Below are 18,389 nucleotides of genomic sequence, written 5' to 3'. Positions count from 1 at the left end.
CATATACCATGTTAGAGAGCTGGTAGACAAGATCAGAAATTGGAGAATTAAAAAAAAAAAAAAAAAAAAAAAGAGGGGAGCCTGGGTGGCTCAGTTAAGCATCCGATTTCAGCTCAGGTCATGATCTCACAGTTTGTGCCTTCAAGCCCCACATCAGGTTCTATGCTGGCAGCTCAGAGCCTGGAGCCTATTTCAGATTCTGTGTCTCCCTCTCTTTCTGCCCCTCCCCTGCTAATGCTCTGTCTCTGTCTCAAAAGTAAATAAACTATAAAAAAAAATTTAAAAAACAAGAGTTACACATATTATTTAGAGACAGAAATTAGCAGAAAAAAACACTAAAAGCATTGAAGTGAACAAATCTGAAGAAGGGGGTTAAAGATGGGGAGGTATGGGGTAAAAACTGCTTTTTCATTACAATTCTAATGATGCTATTTAACTTCAACATTAAGTACATGTGTAACTCTGATAAAAATTTTGAAAATATTCAATTGACCCCTTCTGACATGGAAACATGGACAAACAAGAGGTCACACAGTGATATAAATGGGAAGATTCCACTTGGGTTGGGTTTTTAAGCATCTCACACATAGTGCTAAATGCAGAACCATCTGGGAAAAGACAGAACTGTTAACAATGAATATTACAGAGGACTGGCCTGGGAGGAAAAAGATGAACGTGAGAATTTTTAAAACTTCCTTGATCTGTGTACTTTGATTTTTTTTTAAATAATAAAGCATGTATTACTTTCTAAATAAAAAACACTTTAAAACATTAATCCTCTTAAATACTGTTAGCCTCTTTCCCATAAATTTTATTTCTGTCCACATACATTTAATAGAACTATTAATGTCTAGTTCAGAAACATGGGGAAACACTGTGTTTTGGTTGTTTCTGCCCAGGTCTCATGCCTCATTGCTAATTCTGATTCCATCAGGGATGATTTAAAAAACTGAAGCTGAGAAAGACCCCACAGCTCTAAGCACTGACCCCCATTAAGTATCAAACAGAAACAATCATTTTATCATCCTGGTACCTGCAGCTTTTCAGGACTACAATGGCAGGACTCACCCTAGGACAAAAGTTCTAGAATCAGAAGCACCCACTCAAGTTCTTACCCAGCTGCCACTTGTGGGAACACATAGTCTCCATCATCCAGATGGGCAGGGCTGGCTCCAGCATGGCAATCCCCATGTTTGCAAAGCAGATGGAGCCTTTAAGGGAGGAAGAGGGTTAGTATGCTTCTGTTTTGGGTCTTGAGTGTCCCCTAGGTCCCCTATGCAGTTAAACCCCACATGCCCACAGCCAGAACAACCCCCTTAGATACCCAGAATGTCGACTTTTATAAGAAAAAGATAAATCACAGGTCAAGGGGATAGTGAAGAGGTTGGATTTATCAACCTCTTGATCAACGATGGTTTGTCATCATCGTTAATTTTATTATTAAATAATAAATATTAAATAAATACTAATGAAAATTAAGCATTAAATTTAAACAAACTATTAAGAAAAATTTTTTTCAAAATAGCATCCCAAAATCATAAAGGAATTGGAGGGAGACTCAGAGGTCATTAGGTTAACCATCCCAACTTATTAATGAAGGAGGAGTTCTCATTTATTAACAAAGGAACTTGCTTGAGGCCAGCCAGCCACGTGGGCCACTTCCAGACCATACACAGACTCCAGCAACTGGAGGTTTCTGCACCTAAATTCTACTGTGCAATGAATACAGACATTTCTAAAGATGCCCCTGGGATGCCCCAAAATCTGGTGCGTTCAGTACAGATGGGCTGTTGAGGGATTTTTTTTTTTTTTTTTTTTTTTTAGTAAATCAACTATACATACAGGCTATCTTTGCAAATAGCCAGTATCTGTTAACCAGAACCCTTCGTGAAATGTAGAACCATCGGGAAAAAAATGCACAGCACCATTCCTCACCGTGCTGGGAGCTTCCAGTTCTGTGTCCCCGTGAACCTCTAATTTGCTGGAATCCTGATTCAAAGGACACTGTGCAGCAGTGATTAAGGTGCTCACGTAATGCAGAAAGGTTTCCTCATGTTTTGGGACGTGACCGTTGGAACAGAGAGATGATACTGAACTGATCCCCTCACCTACCTGCTGTCCTCCTCGATTTGTCATTTCTCTCTTTGCTGTCTATTAATCTGGACCAAATCGACACGTTCTGTCTCCCCTGAAACCCAGGGCCCGAACTCTGAACCCCTTGTCTCCCTCTCACACAGCACGCGGACACCCCCACCCTAAATCCATCTAGGGCCAGACACCCAGCAAGCAGGGACAGTTCCCAGGCTCCAAAGCCTGCCCACCCTAGGCTGTTTCCCCAGCCCTGCCTTGTTCTTCCCATGCAAACCCCAAGAAAGGCTCTGACCTAGGTCTCCCCCCACCACCCCTTTCTCCCCCACGCAAACCCCCCACCAAACCTGGGGCTTCCCTATGTGGCCCTGATTGGCAATGGATGCCTTCTTTTCTCAGGAAATGTAAGAAAGAAAATCTTCTTTCAACAGCACAGGCCTGTGTCACCACTCAGTCACCGTCAGAAGTTAGAATCCCACCAGAACAAATAAGATACTGCCTGGCCCCCCACTCCCCAAGTCAAGGCTGCCTGGAAGTGTGGTAGCCTGACATTCGGTGCTGGGTGTCTTTCCTTCCTGAGTCAGAGTGAGACAGTGAGGGTCAAAGAAAGCCTGTGGCGGGCGGGCGGCAGGGAGTCCCACTCTCCCCACACACACCCTCACCCCAGGGCTCTATAGGCATCCAGGCTTGGGGACCATCTTGATGGGGGCACAGAGAGGTCCCCCGCACAAGGACGTCACCACACCAGGTTTACAACCCTTTGGCCAGTGGGCACGGTGGAGGGGGTCTAGACCAGGGCCCCCCCCAACCAAATCCAGCAGCAGGAGGTTTACACAAAGCCAGCATGGGGTTTGAAAAAGGCTAAACTGGAATGTTCTTGGGTAGGTATGCGTCCTGTTCAGCTAGATCTCAGCCCCACCAGTGTTCGTGGCCACGGCTTAGACAAATACAACCGTGATGGCGTCTGATGCCACACTTCAGGGCTGCCGTCTCCTGACCCGTCCCCAAGGGCCTCTGTTGACCAGTCTCAAGGCCCAGGCAATGTAAGGTTGGTCCCCTGTTAGGCAGCCAAGGCCTGTGTCACTGAGACAGATGCTCCTGGGCGGACAGTCTTTTGGATGAATGAGACCCATTATCCTCCTAACAAGTCACAGGACCCCAGGGCTTCCTTTGAGCCCATCTAGGCCAAGAACCCAAACATGGGACCTTCTGTAGCCAAAGGGGGTCCTCCGGCCGCCCTCTCTGGTGCTGCACAGGGTGCCCGCTCTGCAAGGAGGGACCTGTCCCCTGGGCCCTCTGGGCCTCTGCTGTCAGCCTCTATTCATACTCACCTGGTGAATCAGCCACCCACCTACAGTGCCCACAGTGAGGCCACGGACTCCCTCCGGAAGTTCGAGGCCAAACCATGATGGCCGCTGACACAAACAAACCTCCGCGGCAGGGCATCTCCGTGCCCCAGACATATTTGCTCCAAATAAAAACCAGTAAAGGAACTTGGCTGAGTGTCAGAAATTAATGATAGGAGATAGCTATTCCTGGGGTCGTGGATACGTCTTTGCGTTTCATGTTTCAATGTTTCCAGCAGCCAAGTGAACTCTGATTCTCTCCATCCACCCCTCCCCACCACCCTTTGGCTGAGAAGAACTAGGGAGACCTGGGGGAAGCCCTACCTGCGGCAATGAGGATGTAGGGGTCCTTCAGCAGGGTGGTCAGTGGCGTCCCCTTCTGGCTCTGTAAACAAAAATCAGGAGTTATAAGAGCTGATGGGACCGCCGTGTCACCCTCTTTCCCCGGGGGCTTACCTCTGGCTGCACCCTGGACGGCTGGAGCACAAAAAGCTGAATAGCTACAAGATGGGGAGAAAAAAGATAAGAGGTGTGACTCCCAGCACCTGCTGACATGAATCACCTGCTGACACAGGTCACAGCCACCGGGATCACAGCCAAGGTACCCAGGTGGACTCACCTCCATCCAAGAGCACCAAAGCAGCCAGCACCAGGAACGGGGCGGTCTTCCCCACAAACTCGTACAGCACACTCCCAAACGGGGGGCCCACTGCAAGGAAGAGAGAGAGGGGCCGGTGCCAGGCCCTGCGACAGATGTCGCCCGCCACCCCCTGCTCCACCGTAACCATCCGTTTGTTTCTTGAGTTCGCACTTTGTTCCACAACCTATTAGGGGTGGCTGCCCTACATTCCATTCAGTGGTTTCAAGTTGCCCTGGCAACTTCCTCTGAGCTGTTTTACACCTGAGACATGGGCAACAGTGTAGACGAGGCACCCACAAAGTAAAGACCAGAGAGAAGCCAGCCCCGGGCCACACACTGCTGTGCTGCTCACGGAGCACAGGACAGTGCGTCTGTGAGGACTTCGCTCCTTATAAACCAGCAGACACACAACTCTGGGCTCCTAAACGAAGGCCGGATATGCATCCAACAAGGGAAAGGATGCAAACTTCCTCTCAGGGAAGACATCTGTCCCTTGGCCGGGGAGGGGCAGCCGGGGCGGGTGGGGACAGTAGACTTGGAAGGGAGGAAGGTCCTCAGGTGGCATGGCAACTCAGAGAAAGTGCAAGAAGAAGGATCCTGGCAGACCACCCCGTACCAGCCTTCATTTCCATCTGGGCCCAGGGTCACCCAGCAGGTTCGGGGGTGGAGGCAGAGGAGCCCACAGCCTCCCACCAGTTTTCAAAGGCTTTGTGAGAGTAGGGGAAAAAAAGGGTGGCAGCTGGCGGAGTCCGTCAGCACGAACAGACCTGGCGTGGACTCAGGGAGCGCTATCGCGCCCTCCAGTGCCCGCCAGCCCCTCCCCCCAGGCTGCCTCCGGGTGGCTCCTGCCCACCTAGGACCCCCATGGCCAGGCCTCCCAGTGCGATGCCCATGGCGTTGCCTCTCTCTTCGTCATCCGTGTACACGCTGGCCAGCATGCCCATCCCTAAACAGGACAAGAAGTGCTCAATAGCCAAGCTGTGCAGCGAGCCCAAAAACCAATAACCCGTGACTTGCCTGCCCTCTCTGGCCCAGACTTGCAATCTCCCAGACCCGTCAGGTTCCCAGAAAGGGAAGACGTGGCAGAATCCAAAGGAAAGCAGCAGCGTCCTTCCTAAGAACCCCTCCCCAAGCACCACAACTAATACCTTGATTCCCTACGTCGTTCCAGCTAATTGTCCAAGGGGCTGGCCAGCCAGGGCAAGGCTGGCAGCCTCTTCAACAGACGGAAGCCTCCCACCCCCTCCCCGGGGAATGGCTTCCTTGGGTATTTGCACACGTACCAGCTACGGATGAGCAGGAAGAGCCGATGCCCTGCAACGACCTGGCGATGAGCAGGAAGGCGTAGGTGCTGGAGAAGGCGAACACTGCCGAGGGAGCGGCCCGGCCACACGTCAGCCCAAGGCTGTGACCATGCCGCTCTCAGGGGCACTGGGAAACCATCCCTGAACCCAGTGGCGTGTTTCCCCATCAACCACACTGTGCTTCTGGGCCATGAACAGCTCTACTGACCCCCCCCCCACACACTTCTGCCACTGACACACAAAGCCCCCACCCCGGAGTGGTGTCCTCAGTTCCCAGTGCGTGGTCCTCTGAGCCCATCCCGTGACCCACATGCACGAGGCAAACATCCGACACTTACTAATGGTTGACACGAACATGATGCAGAATCCAGCAAACATCGGAATTGGATAGCCAATTCTGCAAAACAGAACAGAACCATGAGGAACATCTGGTGACGGCTCTGTATTTTCTTACGGCTTTACGCCACATCTCTCCTGCCTACCCTGTGGGAGCACACGGATAAAGCTTGGGTAGACTTTTCTAAAAATTCATATCGTTGGCGCTTCCTATGTGACCTTTTTGTGTTTGACTGTCTCAGAATGCGAATCCATTGAAGGACTGTCACTCCGCACGGAAATTTCTCTGGAATAAATGTTAACGCAATATTGGCAAGTGAAGCAGAACGTGTCTAAAATACACAGCCCCGGTTTCCATCATTTTTTTTAATCTTTAATTACGGTCTTTGCTAGAGCTTCTCCAAAGGGACAACGGCAATCAAATGATTCTACTAAAAGGTCATCAAGTGATTCAACTGGCAGTGGAGACGAGGGCACTACACTGGAGAGGCATTAAGATGCAAGAAAATGTTCAAGTCTATCTCGGCGTTGACCCCAGTGAGGCCAGCCTCAGAAGACTGTGCCTCGCGGCCAGTGTAAAAATTCAACATCCCAATTGTCGCTATGAACGAACCACTGTCCATACAGGGCCCTGCCGTCAGGGGGACAGCGGGGAGGCCCTGGCTCTGGCATCATCCCCCTGGCTGGGCATGTAAGCCAAGCAAGCCTCCCTCTGCCCCCCTCCCAGCACTGGGGCGAGGAAACAAGGAGATATGGGTGAGAAACTGCTACCAGGCACCTGGGACATAGAGGGTGGGTGAGAAACTGTTTCCTCCCTTATTCTGTTCCTTCTTTCTGCTCTGTTGCTGCACAGTAAGCAGGCTGCTTGGCTCCTGACATATGGATGGGACAGGAGAGTGGAGAGTGAAGGCAGCATCCTGGCCCCTACTGCCCCAGCGGGGGCGGGGGGGGGGGGTGTGCAACGCTGGCTGAGTGTGTGTCAACCCACAACAGCCCAGAGTATCTCCAGCTTCATTTCCCTCCAGCTCTAGACCCTCTGGATCATGGGAAGCACCAAATGAGGACCAAGGAGTCCTGGGTCCCAAGGGCTCTTATATTCCAGGCTTAACTAAAAAATCATGGAGACAATAACTTTTTTTAAAGTCACACTCGGGGTACCTGGGTGGCTCAGTTGGTTAAGCATCCAGTTCTTGGTTTCAGTTCAGGTCATGGTCTCAAAGTTCGTGAGATCAAGCCCCACATCGGGCTCTGCACTGACAGCATGGAGCCTGTTTGGGATTCTCTCTTCCCCTCCCCTGCGCATGCACTCGCTCGTGTGTGCACTTGCTCTATCTCCCTCTCTCTCAAGATAAAAAAAAAAACGTTTTAAAGTTTATCTAATTAAATAAAGTTACATTCGATTCTCCAAGCACTTACACCCTTTGGCTCAATGATTTGGTAAGGGCAGGTGACCACCTCCCCACTTTACAGATGAGGAAACTGAGGCACGAGGAAGTGACTTGCCAAATGTCCCAGGGCTAACTTCACTTGTGGTCACCTCATTCATTCCAGAGCGCTTTCCTACAAACTTCCCCTCCCCTCTCTCACCCAGAAAGGACAAATATGGCTTTAAATAGAACTTTTCCAAAAGATCCTAGTCATACTCCCCACCCCACCCCCTTTTTTCTTTTTGTAAACTGCTTCATGCACTCCAGAAACTACGTAGCAAAAGAATACAAGTAGCAAAAATACAGGTAGCAAATTGAAATCATGCCAGATTTCCAGACCACTCTCCCTGCACAATCCCATGCCCAAAGTCACCCTCTATGACCTGAGCTGAGCTTGTGATGCACCAGGCGGGGCTCAGAGCCGATCAAGCAAACCAGGACAGACACCGGGGTTAGACTGCAGTTCCGGATGCCTTCCAAGGGCAGGTCCTCTAATCTCGACTAACCTGCAGCCGACTGCTCTGTGCTCTTTATTCACATGGGCAAAAGAACCCCACTCCCAACACCCAAGTCCTACACAGTGGCACTCCTGGATACTGAATAAAGAAACTTCCAGGAGGCTCAGAGAGGAGACCTCACGAGCAGTTCAGTTCATTTCTCTCTGCAGCTCCTGCACATCTCGGGGGAAGAATGGAATACTGGCAATACTTGTAGCCGCCCTGGAATAAAAGGCTTCTCACCCCCTTACAGGATACTGCCTGGAAAACAGGATCTTTGTCGAAGCTGCTGGAATACCAGTGAAACTACGCTCAGTCTGCAGCCTGGTAACGGCCCCAGGTCACCTGGCAGGACACATCTGGAGTAGCTTCTCACCAGGAGACCCTGGCTTTCTCGAAGACTGTAAGTAGGGGGCTAGCGAGCGGGTCACTTGCGATTCCCACTGCAGGTCCCTGAGGTCGCTGGCATTATCCCCATTTTTCGGATGGCTACAATGAGGGTTAGGGAACTTACATAACTTGCCCCACATTCAGGGTAATGGGCGTATCCTGCTGGCGTACACTTTGGCGGCAATGCCTGTTACAAGAGCACAGGCTCACACCCGGTGAGCCGGAAATGGATGGTCCACGGTTTCATTGAACACCAGATGGCTTCGTACCCACAGAGATACATGCTTACGTAGGATTCTTTTTACCAAGCCCAGGTGCTGTGTTTTCTGTAAAAACACCGCAGCTACTGTTTTGGGGGGATTTTAGTGAAGCATGTATGGAATAACCAAATGGCAAAACTAGAAGGAAACTCAAAGGCTGGCCAGTCCAAACCCTCATGCTGGATGAGAAAGCGGAGGTTCAGAGAGCTCACCACGGTTGCAGAGCAAGCTGAGCAATCTGGGAGCACCCTTCCCCCTGGGGCTCAGCCCCAAGCCAGGAGCGCACAGTGGGCAGATATTGGACCCCTCCCCCTCAAATTCTTCTGGCTCCCTGAACACCCACCTCTGAAGGAGAGTTGTCTAATGCCCCAGGGTCCCTGAGTGATGGGCAGATCCACAGTGCCATTTCTCTTCCCTCACAATGTCTCCTAAATGGATAGAGACTCAGCTGACATTAGCCATGAACATCTGAGTCAGCCTCTTCTCTCCGTGCTAAGCGGAGCTAGATCTGAGGCAGCAAACCTTTAACAAAATATCCCATTACTATCCCCTCATGCGTCATCCCAGCCAGTCATCCTCTATAGAGCATCAGGGAGCAGTTAATCTAATTGGAATAAGACTAAAAGTCATATATTGAATCCCTAGACAAAAGCACCAAGCGATAAAAGTTATGATCGTTATATATACCTACGCACAGTGGAGAAACTCCATATTCCCTAAATCATCACTGAAAATCAATACTTTTTTTCTTTAATAACTAGTTTCTCTTTGCCATAGAGCCTGCTGCAAACCTCCATTCTCAGGCCTGTTCAAACCTAGGCTCTCTCTGCCCTGGAAAAGCACAATGGGAAGGACACAAAGCAGGGGACCCAGAAGGGACAGAGGTGACATCTCCCTTTTTGATTACCTTTTAAAAGGTGGTACAGGAAGTGAGCGTTAGTAAACAGAATGATTCACAGGCTAAGACGTACTAGGAAGTTAACGGTCATTTGTAAATAAAACAACATTCTTAGGTTGAGTCCTTAGGTCTGTCTTTTTCAGCTATTAGATGCGCACAGGAAGTTAGGTGAGCCCTGGACTTCTTTCTTTGGGGGGGTAGGACCCCTGTTCCCTGGCACAGGGGACAATGGGGGGAGGGGGCTCTGCTCCCATGAGAAACACCTGATTCCACTACCAGCCTCTCTGCATTTGAGAAGCGAAGGCTCCATCACACCATCCTAACAACATCTAGGATGGGAGAGCCCTTTCCAGACGAGCTGGTTTTCCCATCCACGAAGAAACTGAAAAGGTCACTGCTCATTCCCACAAAACCCACTTCAGACCAATGGGCTGAGGCTAAAGAAAGAAAAAAAATTACCACTGTATGTTCTATAGAGACTTCATGCCCTGTGGCTTCCTTCTCGTCGTTCAGATGTTAGCTAAGATTTGTGAGGACAAATAACGGGCTTTCAAATATACTAGGTAACTATGGAAATAAATTAAGCCACTGATGCTGGCTTGATAAAAAGCAGACCACTGAGACCTTGACAAGCTAAGGAGGCGGCCAAGGGAGCTGTCCCCAGGCACCTGAAGTTAACTCTTTCCCCAGCCGTGGGTCCCGTGCATCCGGAATTTCTTTCAGTTCTCAAGCTGCAGCCACTGTATATAGAAGCTCCATGTGAACCAAGTGAAGAACGTAGCCACATTCTTAACCGGATTTATGGAGAGCTACATAAAGCTGTTTTTACATGGTTTGCCGGCCTGACACATCCCCTTTAAGTCTTCATATGCCTAAAATCCACTCGTGGGGCAGACGGTAACAGCTGCCGCTACCCCTCCCTCTTACACGCAACGGCAATCATGAAGTCAGTAAACTGGAATTCTAAAACAAGTCATAGGAGCTCCAAACAAATAAAAAATAAAAATCAAGTCATCCAAGGCACCTGCAGGCTTTGGACAGTGCGTTGCTGGAAATGTGATCAGTACGCCTGCCAAAATCAAGTTTGCTCCCTCTCTGGTCACCTGTTTTACAGTAAAAACTATGGGCCCTGACGCTAAGTGAAATCAAGACTTGCGTAGATCGATACGGGCAGCCCAATGAACACACGCACGTTTCTCATGAACAGTCGTGCTTTACTTGCTGGGTTTGGAATGAGGGCTCTTACCCAACATGTAAAGCAACCGACAGGCAGCTTGCGTCTCATATCGCCCACCCATAAAGGTCACTCCTACAGCGGCATCCTGAACTCGAATGGGAGGGTCCAGGCGGTAACACATGTGACGAGTAGGTCCTGCCTGCAGCAAGAGGCTCTAGAAAGGAGTGGCTCCAGCCAGCCTCCTGGTAGCTCCCCCCGTCCATGGGGGTGCACCGCAGAGAGGCCGGCAAGCTGGGCCAGATCAGCCAGGGCTGGAAAGAGAGATTTTTCTGGGGCTGGGGACACGATGGAGGGTCTACGTCCAAGAAACCAGGCTAGTTTTGTCTAAACTCCCTGCCAGAGGATTGAAAATAGCCATCAACAACCCACTGTTTGGGCTTTCCCTAGCTCAGCCTGGTACAACCAGAGGGAGCCCAAAAGACACAAGAAGAGCAGAGTCTTGACCCGCACTGTTGATTCTCAGTAGCTGAATGTCAAAACTACACAACACGAAGCAAGTGGAAGGAACAGGAAGGGAGGAAGTCACCCAGACAGAGAGTCTGGACACTGGCTTTAGCCCTGCTGTCTGTCGCCAGGGGCAGTCGCTTTCTCTTCCTGCGTGGCAAACTCCTCTGCCTATAAAATGGCAGGCCTGGCCCCAAAGGCCCCGCTGAAGCATCATCAGGCTCTGGTGCCCATGCTTAACTCCACCTTCTTTAATCAGAAACACATTAACCAACTGTAATGTGCCATTTTAAAAGCACTTGTTTACAACGCCGAAAATGTGAGTCACACATCTTGTTCGTAATTGAAGATGCGATTGGCACAAATTACATCAGAAGACTATTTGCAGCAGCTCACAAGTTCCGTAAAGGGAAGTGGAACGTATCGCTCCTCTGAGCAGAGCTGCGGAGTGCCCAGAAACGCCACAAGTCCCCAAAACGCATGCCTCCCGGCTTGGAAGATATACCAATCATGATCATTTTGGAGGGACAGCAGAGTTCATGCTACATACAACATCAAATATACAGTTTGTTTGCATATCCATGTCACAAGACAGACCTAGAGGAGGGCTTTTAAATTTGCTGGGGAGTGGGGGGGGGGGAGTGGGGGTGTGGGGAGTGGAGGGGACCCTTAGGGATTAAAATTTTGCCCTAAATTGCAAAGTGGATTACTCATCATAAGAATAGACTGGAGGAGGGGCACCTGGGTGGCTTAGTCGGTTAAGCGTCTGACTTTCGCTTAGATCATGATCTTGCGGTTTGTGGGTTCGAGCCCCACGTCGGGCCATGTGCTGACTGCCAGCTCAGAGCCTGGAGTCTGTTTCAGAGTCTGTGTCTCCCTCTCTCTCTGACCCTCCCCGGCTCACACTGTCTCTCTCTCTCTCCTAGAAATAAATAAAAATATTAAAAAAAAAAAAAAGAATAGACTGGAGGAGTGGGGAACTGGGTGGCTCAGTGGGTTGAGTGTTTGACTCTTGATTTGGGCTTGGGTCACGATCCCAAGGTCACAGGATGGAGCCTCCTTGAGATTCTCTCTCTCTTTCTCTCTCTCTCTCTCTCACTTTCTCTCTCTCTCTTCCTCTGCCCCTCTCCCCATCTCATGCTCTGGGATGCCTGAGTGGCTCAATCAGTTCAGTGTCTGACTCTTGCTTTCCTCTCATATTGTGATCTCACAGTCGTGTGATCAAGCTTCATGTTGGGTTTCATACTGGGCGTGGAGCCTGCTTAAGATTCTCTCCCCCTCTCCATCTGCCCTCCCCTGCTCACAACATGCATGTTCTCTCTCCCCGCTAAGGTAAATTAGGTTTCTCTTGGAAAGACTTTTTATTTTTTGAGCCCCAAATAGGAGTCCTGGGTGGCAACAACATCAAAGCATTTGGACTATTTAATAGGGGAAAGGTCTCATGGGCTTTAAATAAGCTTCTTCCCCATGGCACGAGCAGAGCATTAAAAACAATAGGATTTTTAGAAGCACCTGGGTGGCTCAGTCGGTTAAGTGTCCGACTTCAGCTCAGGTCACGATCCCACAGTTTGTGGGGTTCAAGCCCCGTGTTGTGCTCTAATGCAGACAGCTCAGGGCCTGGAGCCTGTCTTCGGATTCTGTGTCTCCCTCTCTCTCTCTGACCCTCCCCTGCTCAGGCTGTGTGTGTGTCTCTCTCTCTCGCTCTCTCAAAAATAAATAATGAAACATTTAAAATAATAGGATTTTTAAAAAAGCTTTTCACATTTGCCTTTGGAAGACTGCAACACATCATCTCAGCTGAGGTTCGAAGGACCGTATCACACCGTACAGCTAGGAATATCCGTGGTCAAGTGATTGGCCAGGCATGACAGTCAGGTCCTTAATTTTCCTCATATAGGATTTGAGTTGTTTGCTTTCTCAGAATACAAAACCCGGAGACATTTTCTGTAATTACACCAGATGCATTTTTAAAGCAGCACTCTTAGGGCGGAGAACAGAGAGAAACACAACCCAACTACCGAGGTCTGTCTGGTTTTCCCACTGAAGAAGAAAGGGAGGGGCTCCTGGGTGGCTCAGTCGGTTAAGCGTCCGACTTCGGCTCAGGTCATGATCTCGCGGTTCGTGGGTTCGAGCCACGCGTCGGGCTCTGTGCTGACTGCCAGCTCAGAGCCTGGAGCCTGCTTCAGATTCTGTGTCTCCCTCTCTCTCCGACCCTCCCCTGCTCAGGCTGTCTCTCTCTCTCTCTCTCTTTCTCTCTCTCTCTCTCTCTCTCTCAGAAATAAACAGGAAAAAAAAGAAGAAAGGGAAATGGTGCCTTGCTGACGGTGTTCCTGGGTGGGCTCACAGAGCACCTGTCCTTGCCAGGTTAACTTGCCTGGTAGATTTTATGTGGCAGCTTCATAATATCGCTGGACACGGGAGGGCTGGACACGGCCTGGGATCATGAAAATGTATTCAACGGCGCTACCCAATCCAGAGAGACAAACTGCAAAAGCATAAAATGTTTTTCCCTCCAACTGCCTTTGGGGATGTGACCAGCACCCTATGTGTGTCCGAGGGCAGCCTGGGGCAGGGGATGGGGTGAGGACGGGAGGGGAGGGCAGGGGATGGGGCGAGGCGAGGTCAGATCTAAGCCCCTGCCACCACCCCAGGCCCCCTCACCCACAGCTGCCTCTTCCCTGCCCCAGAGTTGGCCCCGGGCCCCGTACTTGCTTTAATGCTCTGTTGTTACAATGTTGAAACGCTTCATGATATCTGAACAAAGCCCTGCAGATTAGGGAGCTGGGCCTGCGCCCCTACGCCAGGCCAAAGAAACGTGATGATGTCCCCAATCCCAGCTTGCATGGTTCACAGACTCTTCAACTTGGCTTTGGAACCTCTAGTGGCTCCCAGGGGCTACCTCCCCCCGAAACACCAACATAACCCCCCTCCTCCCTTGGCCTGGCTCAGGGCCCCTTATAGCCTTGCTCTACCTTCCTTATTCCCACTGTCCTACGTTCTCGTTTCCAGCTGTAATCCTGGTCTCTGCTCATGCGTCTGGGCCTGGTTTACAAGCAGGATTCCAGGCACTCCCCACTCTACCGTTTTTTTGGTTTTTGTTTGAGTTTTTTTGTTTCTGTGTTTTTTGGGAGTTTGTTTTGTTTTGTTGCATTTCTGCCTTTCGGGCTACAACGTCTACACGGCAGTCGACCCCCATCACTCACACGGTACCAGCTCTCCCTCTTTGCAGCTGACACCTTCAGGGACTGCCTCCTCCCTTTCTCTGCAAGTGCCCCATCCTATGCTTCTGAGAACCCGATATACCAGGCAGAGCTGGGTCCGCTGGGCTACAGAAGGATACTTGCTGGATGGCCCCCGACAGCAGGGATGTGAACAATTATTCAAAACGAGGTGGGTCCCCCAACACCATCCAGAACATCCAGAATGAAAGAAAGCTAGCTTGGGCATTATCTAGGGCATTAGTGGTTGGTTTGACTTACCCAGAAAACAGGCTCAATTCTTTTCTCTTTGTGCACATGGACACAGCTCAGTAATTGGCAAGGGGGCTGTTTACACTACCCGTGGCCTCGGCGTGAGCTAAGGGTCCCGTCTTTGCGGCAGGATCACTGGTCTTTCCCACCCTCTCCCTGGCCATCTTGACCCTTCAGCACACCAGCTCTAAGGCAAACCACCTTGGCCTTCTATGCAGAAGCAAACGACCAGGGTAAGAAGAAAACACAAAGCCGTGTGGCACACAGAAGCCAATGAGGAGGCCATGGTGGCCACAGGGGTAGTTCCTGCCGCCCAAGGGCGATTCTGACAAATGCACTAATGCCATGTGGCATTTAGGCGGAATCAGCGCTCTCCCACCTGGGGAGGGCCTCTTTATTCTGTTTTAATATTTTCTTACTTTCTAAGAGACGGGGCAACGAAGAGGTGGAACACGAGGGAGGAATCACAGGAAGGAATGAAACACAGAGGGGGAGGAGGCGGGGCTTCTCCCCCGCTCGCCCACCCCTGCTTTCCCACACCCCCGCTCGCCCACCCCTGCTTTCCCACATTCTGATAAATGAAGGAGAAACAGAATCCCAAAGAGAAAGGACCTGGAGACCGGCATAAACAGGCGCCTCCTTGGACAAAATAACAGAGCCTACCTGTTGGTCAACAGTCCTACGAAGGGGTTGGTGAGGAGCTGGACTGTGGCTTTCGAGGCGAACAGCAGGCCGACTTGCACGTTTTCATTCAGGAGATATCGGTCTTCACGGGGACAGTCAGAAGGCGCAGCGGACGTGTTGGTCACCGTGTGCTGTGTGGGGGCCGTGGGCAGCGGCCCCGGAGTCCCTCCGGTGCCGTTCTCGGTGACGATGATGGAGTTGTCATAGTAAGAGAAGATGCTCTGGAAGCTGCCTGAGGTAGACTCCGTGAGCACTGGCCTGGCTGTCTGGATTTCTGAGGCGTTCTTCTCGTGATTAATGCTGTACAGGTAACTCGGGATGATAGGGACTAGGGACAAAAGCAGAACGGGAAGGTCGTGGCTGCACAGAAGCCACCTGTCATCAGGACAATCGACAGCAAAACGACGGTCCCCTCAAATGCCAAACTGCCCCTGTGACGGGCCCCCTGCCCGGACCGTGGAGGCATCTCATAGTGCAGAGCTCCGGATAGAGAGCACACAGCCCCCGGAGGCTGGGAGCACTCCGCCTGCCCTCTGAGCCAGCGACTGTGCGGAAGCAACCGGCCCAGGGTGCCCTTCTTGTCCTGTGTGGGGTTTCTCATTACACGGCTCCCTTACAGGAATATTTTAGGAAAGCACAATGGGGTCGGGATTCTGCCCAGTGCTGACCTGGGATCGACGAGAGCTCCTCAGGGAGAGACTCGAACCTTCAAACGAATGAATCGAGGAAATAGAAACCTCAACTTCGTTCTGTGTCTTGGGGAAAAATAACCTCACAGGAAGAGGAATAGTTTGGAGATTGCAACGGGCCCGCATCATCTTTCTATTACCTGAGTGGGAGTCTGCGATTTTTCATACAACCGGGAAGATGTAGAAATTCCGGAGACTTCCACAGAGGCAAAGAAAAAAAGTGATGTAAAAGCACCTGTGAGCCCACAGAGCACTGAAGACAAAAGAGAAGCGAGGCTGTTCTGAAGTCCGATGATCCCTAGGACTCTGATAATCCCGAAAATCCTACAGGGGGGAATCCGCAAGGGGAGAGAAGGGGAATAACCCACCCGGGGGGAATGCAAACTAAAAAGAAAATTATTCATTAAAACTGTGGGCATCTTTAAAGGAAAAGCATACCAAATACTTCGCCGTTGATAGGGCTAATTAAGAGACCTGGATTTTAATTAGCCTTTCAAAAAGCCATTACAGGAAAAAGACTAAAACCAATACTGTTCAAATTGTTCTTGAAAAGGTCCTAACCATGCACTGATACAACATATTGAAAAATCGTTTCCTTTCTTTGCGGGGAGAGAGGCTGACTTGATCCTTTAAATGTTACTCCAAACTGTGAACCCACCTTGTTGGTTTGCATAGTAACTATTGCAACGTTTTATCTCATTATCAACGTTATCTCGAGCCCTGCGACTTGCTAGCTCTTCCTAGAAATCTTTTTCATCGCGGTCAACGGAGGCAGCGGGGGAGCAGGAAGTTATCAGGAGGAAACACAAGTTCTGGGTCTTAACAGATGTCACATTTTTTGACCTGACCACCAGGAAAACGAAGCCACAAAGCGCGGCTGCGAGTCGCCCAGCGCGGCAGACCCGGGGGAGTGGAGGGTGATGTATTTTTGCAACGCGCGTTCTGCAACTTTCCCGGGGCGCGCCCGGGCGGGTGGGGCACCCAGGGCAGGGGGACCCGCGGAGGGGCGCACGTACCCACGACCGTGAGCAGCATGTTGTCCAGCAGCAGCGCGAGGAACACGATGAACAGGGTGAGCTTCCGCGAGTGGTTGCTCTCCAGCAGCCAGCGGAGCAGCGCCAGGTCGCTCAGGGCCATGGCTCCGGGGCCGGGCTGAGGGCGCGGCGAGGGGTGAGGGGCGAGGGGCGGCGGCGGGCCGGGGGCTCCCCGCACCCGCAGCGCTCCCACCTCGCCCCGGGCAGAAGGAGCGGTCCCCGAGCCGAGCCGCGCGCACGGGCGTCCCACCCTCGGGTCACCTGCGGCGGGTGCGTTTTCGAGGACACCTGCGCTCCGGGCCGAGGATGCCCGCGAGCGGCGTCGGGTCCTGAACCCGGGACCGGCGGGGAGGGGGCGGGTGGTCCCGCTCTCCGCCGCCCTCGAGGTCCCACTCCTGCCTCCGAGCGCTCGGAAGGCGCCCCGCGCGTCCTGCGCCCCGGCTCTCCCCGGCCGCCCCGGAGACGGAGACCCCCGCCCCTCGGGGTCTTCCCCGCCCTCGGCCGGGCCCCCGCTGCCCCCGCACCGGGTCCCGCGTTACCTCGGGGTCGCCCGCGGCTGCCTGCCCTGCGCCGTGGGCTCCGCCCGTCCGCGCGGCTCCGGGGAGCGGTCGCCAGCCCCGCGCCCCGCGCCGCCGCCGCTCACTTTACCCGGTCCGGCTCTGACGTCACGGCCGACGGGGGCGGGAGGGCGTCACCTTCCAGCCCCGGCCTCGGCCCCCCGCGCAGACCAGCGCCGGCCAACCCGGCTCCCCGCCGCCGCCCGCCGGTGCCGGTGCCGGATCCGGAGCTGCCGTGCTGGGGGGGGGGGGGGGGGGGGGGGGGGGGGGGGCGGGGTTAGGGGGAGCGCCAAGGGAAGAAGTCAGGGCCGCCGCAGCGAGACGTCAAGGGCCCTGGGGTTAAGGTCAGGGGCCAAGATGAGGAGTCGGTGAGCGCTTTCACCTGGCCCCACGCAGCGGCTGCGGCTGCTCGCTGAGCCTCACTGCCCCTGAGGAACTGAAGGCTGCTGGATGAGCCCCGCGAGGGGGTCAGAGGGTGTTGAGAGCCAGGGACAGATCTCTTTCGGAGGGAAGCCACTCAGCATCCCCTACTTTGAGTCTTTGATCCGCAGGTCCTTGGGTACCCTCGGGTAAGGGGTGTGGAAACAGGGGGAAAGGGGACACACACTCTCAGTGTCACCCCCACAGCGGGGGGATGTGGAGACCCCAGGCCTTAGAGCGGAGGACTCAGAAAGTAGGAGCGGCGGGCCTGAGCCTCCGGGGCCACCAGGAGTATGTCACCCTGGACAGAGGACACTAGAGACCAGGAAGGTGCCGGGCGTCTCAGTGAAAGGACTGAGGGGGCAGCTGGCCCAGACCCCGTGTGCTGTAGTGGGGTGCCCCGGGAGTCTGGTGAAGACAGGCACAGTGCCCGTTGGTGGGTGATGGGCAGCTGTCGTCCTCACTTCCCAGGGTAAGAGCCCACCTTTGATTTCCCAGTCCACCCAGTTTAGAAGCAGAAGAGAAACAGGCAGATGTCCCCCGACTTAGCTGGAGCTCCCGATACCCTTCTAGGGGATGGAAGAAACCAGAGCAATGTCATTAGAAAGCCGCTGAGAATCAGTTACCCGGCTGCAGCCTCCTAACAGTGCAGCCCAGCCTTGTGTCGC

At 52.4% G+C, this 18,389-nt stretch overlaps 1 protein-coding gene across 1 annotated transcript in view; it reads right to left on the bottom strand.

Moving 5' to 3' along the window:
* SLC18A2 (solute carrier family 18 member A2) overlaps positions 1-17,366 on the bottom strand; it is a 39,528-nt gene extending 22,162 nt beyond the window's left edge. Inside the window, exons 1-10 of the mRNA XM_039237304.1 lie at positions 17,284-17,366; positions 16,727-16,862; positions 15,001-15,349; positions 5,717-5,775; positions 5,358-5,441; positions 4,928-5,020; positions 4,054-4,143; positions 3,891-3,934; positions 3,759-3,819; positions 1,116-1,211 (exon numbers count right to left, since the gene is read on the bottom strand). Of these exons, the coding sequence (XP_039093235.1) occupies positions 1,116-1,211; positions 3,759-3,819; positions 3,891-3,934; positions 4,054-4,143; positions 4,928-5,020; positions 5,358-5,441; positions 5,717-5,775; positions 15,001-15,349; positions 16,727-16,847 (997 nt within the window). The 5' untranslated portion in view covers positions 16,848-16,862; positions 17,284-17,366. The remainder of the gene's footprint in view (positions 1-1,115; positions 1,212-3,758; positions 3,820-3,890; positions 3,935-4,053; positions 4,144-4,927; positions 5,021-5,357; positions 5,442-5,716; positions 5,776-15,000; positions 15,350-16,726; positions 16,863-17,283) is intronic.
* Between the last annotated feature and the right edge of the window lie 1,023 nt (positions 17,367-18,389).

The sequence above is a fragment of the Hyaena hyaena genome, unplaced genomic scaffold (genome assembly GCF_003009895.1).
Source record: "Hyaena hyaena isolate Hyena2069 unplaced genomic scaffold, ASM300989v1 scaffold_124, whole genome shotgun sequence".
Taxonomy (NCBI): Eukaryota; Metazoa; Chordata; class Mammalia; order Carnivora; family Hyaenidae; genus Hyaena; species Hyaena hyaena.
This window is presented reverse-complemented; position numbering and strand designations above follow the sequence as displayed.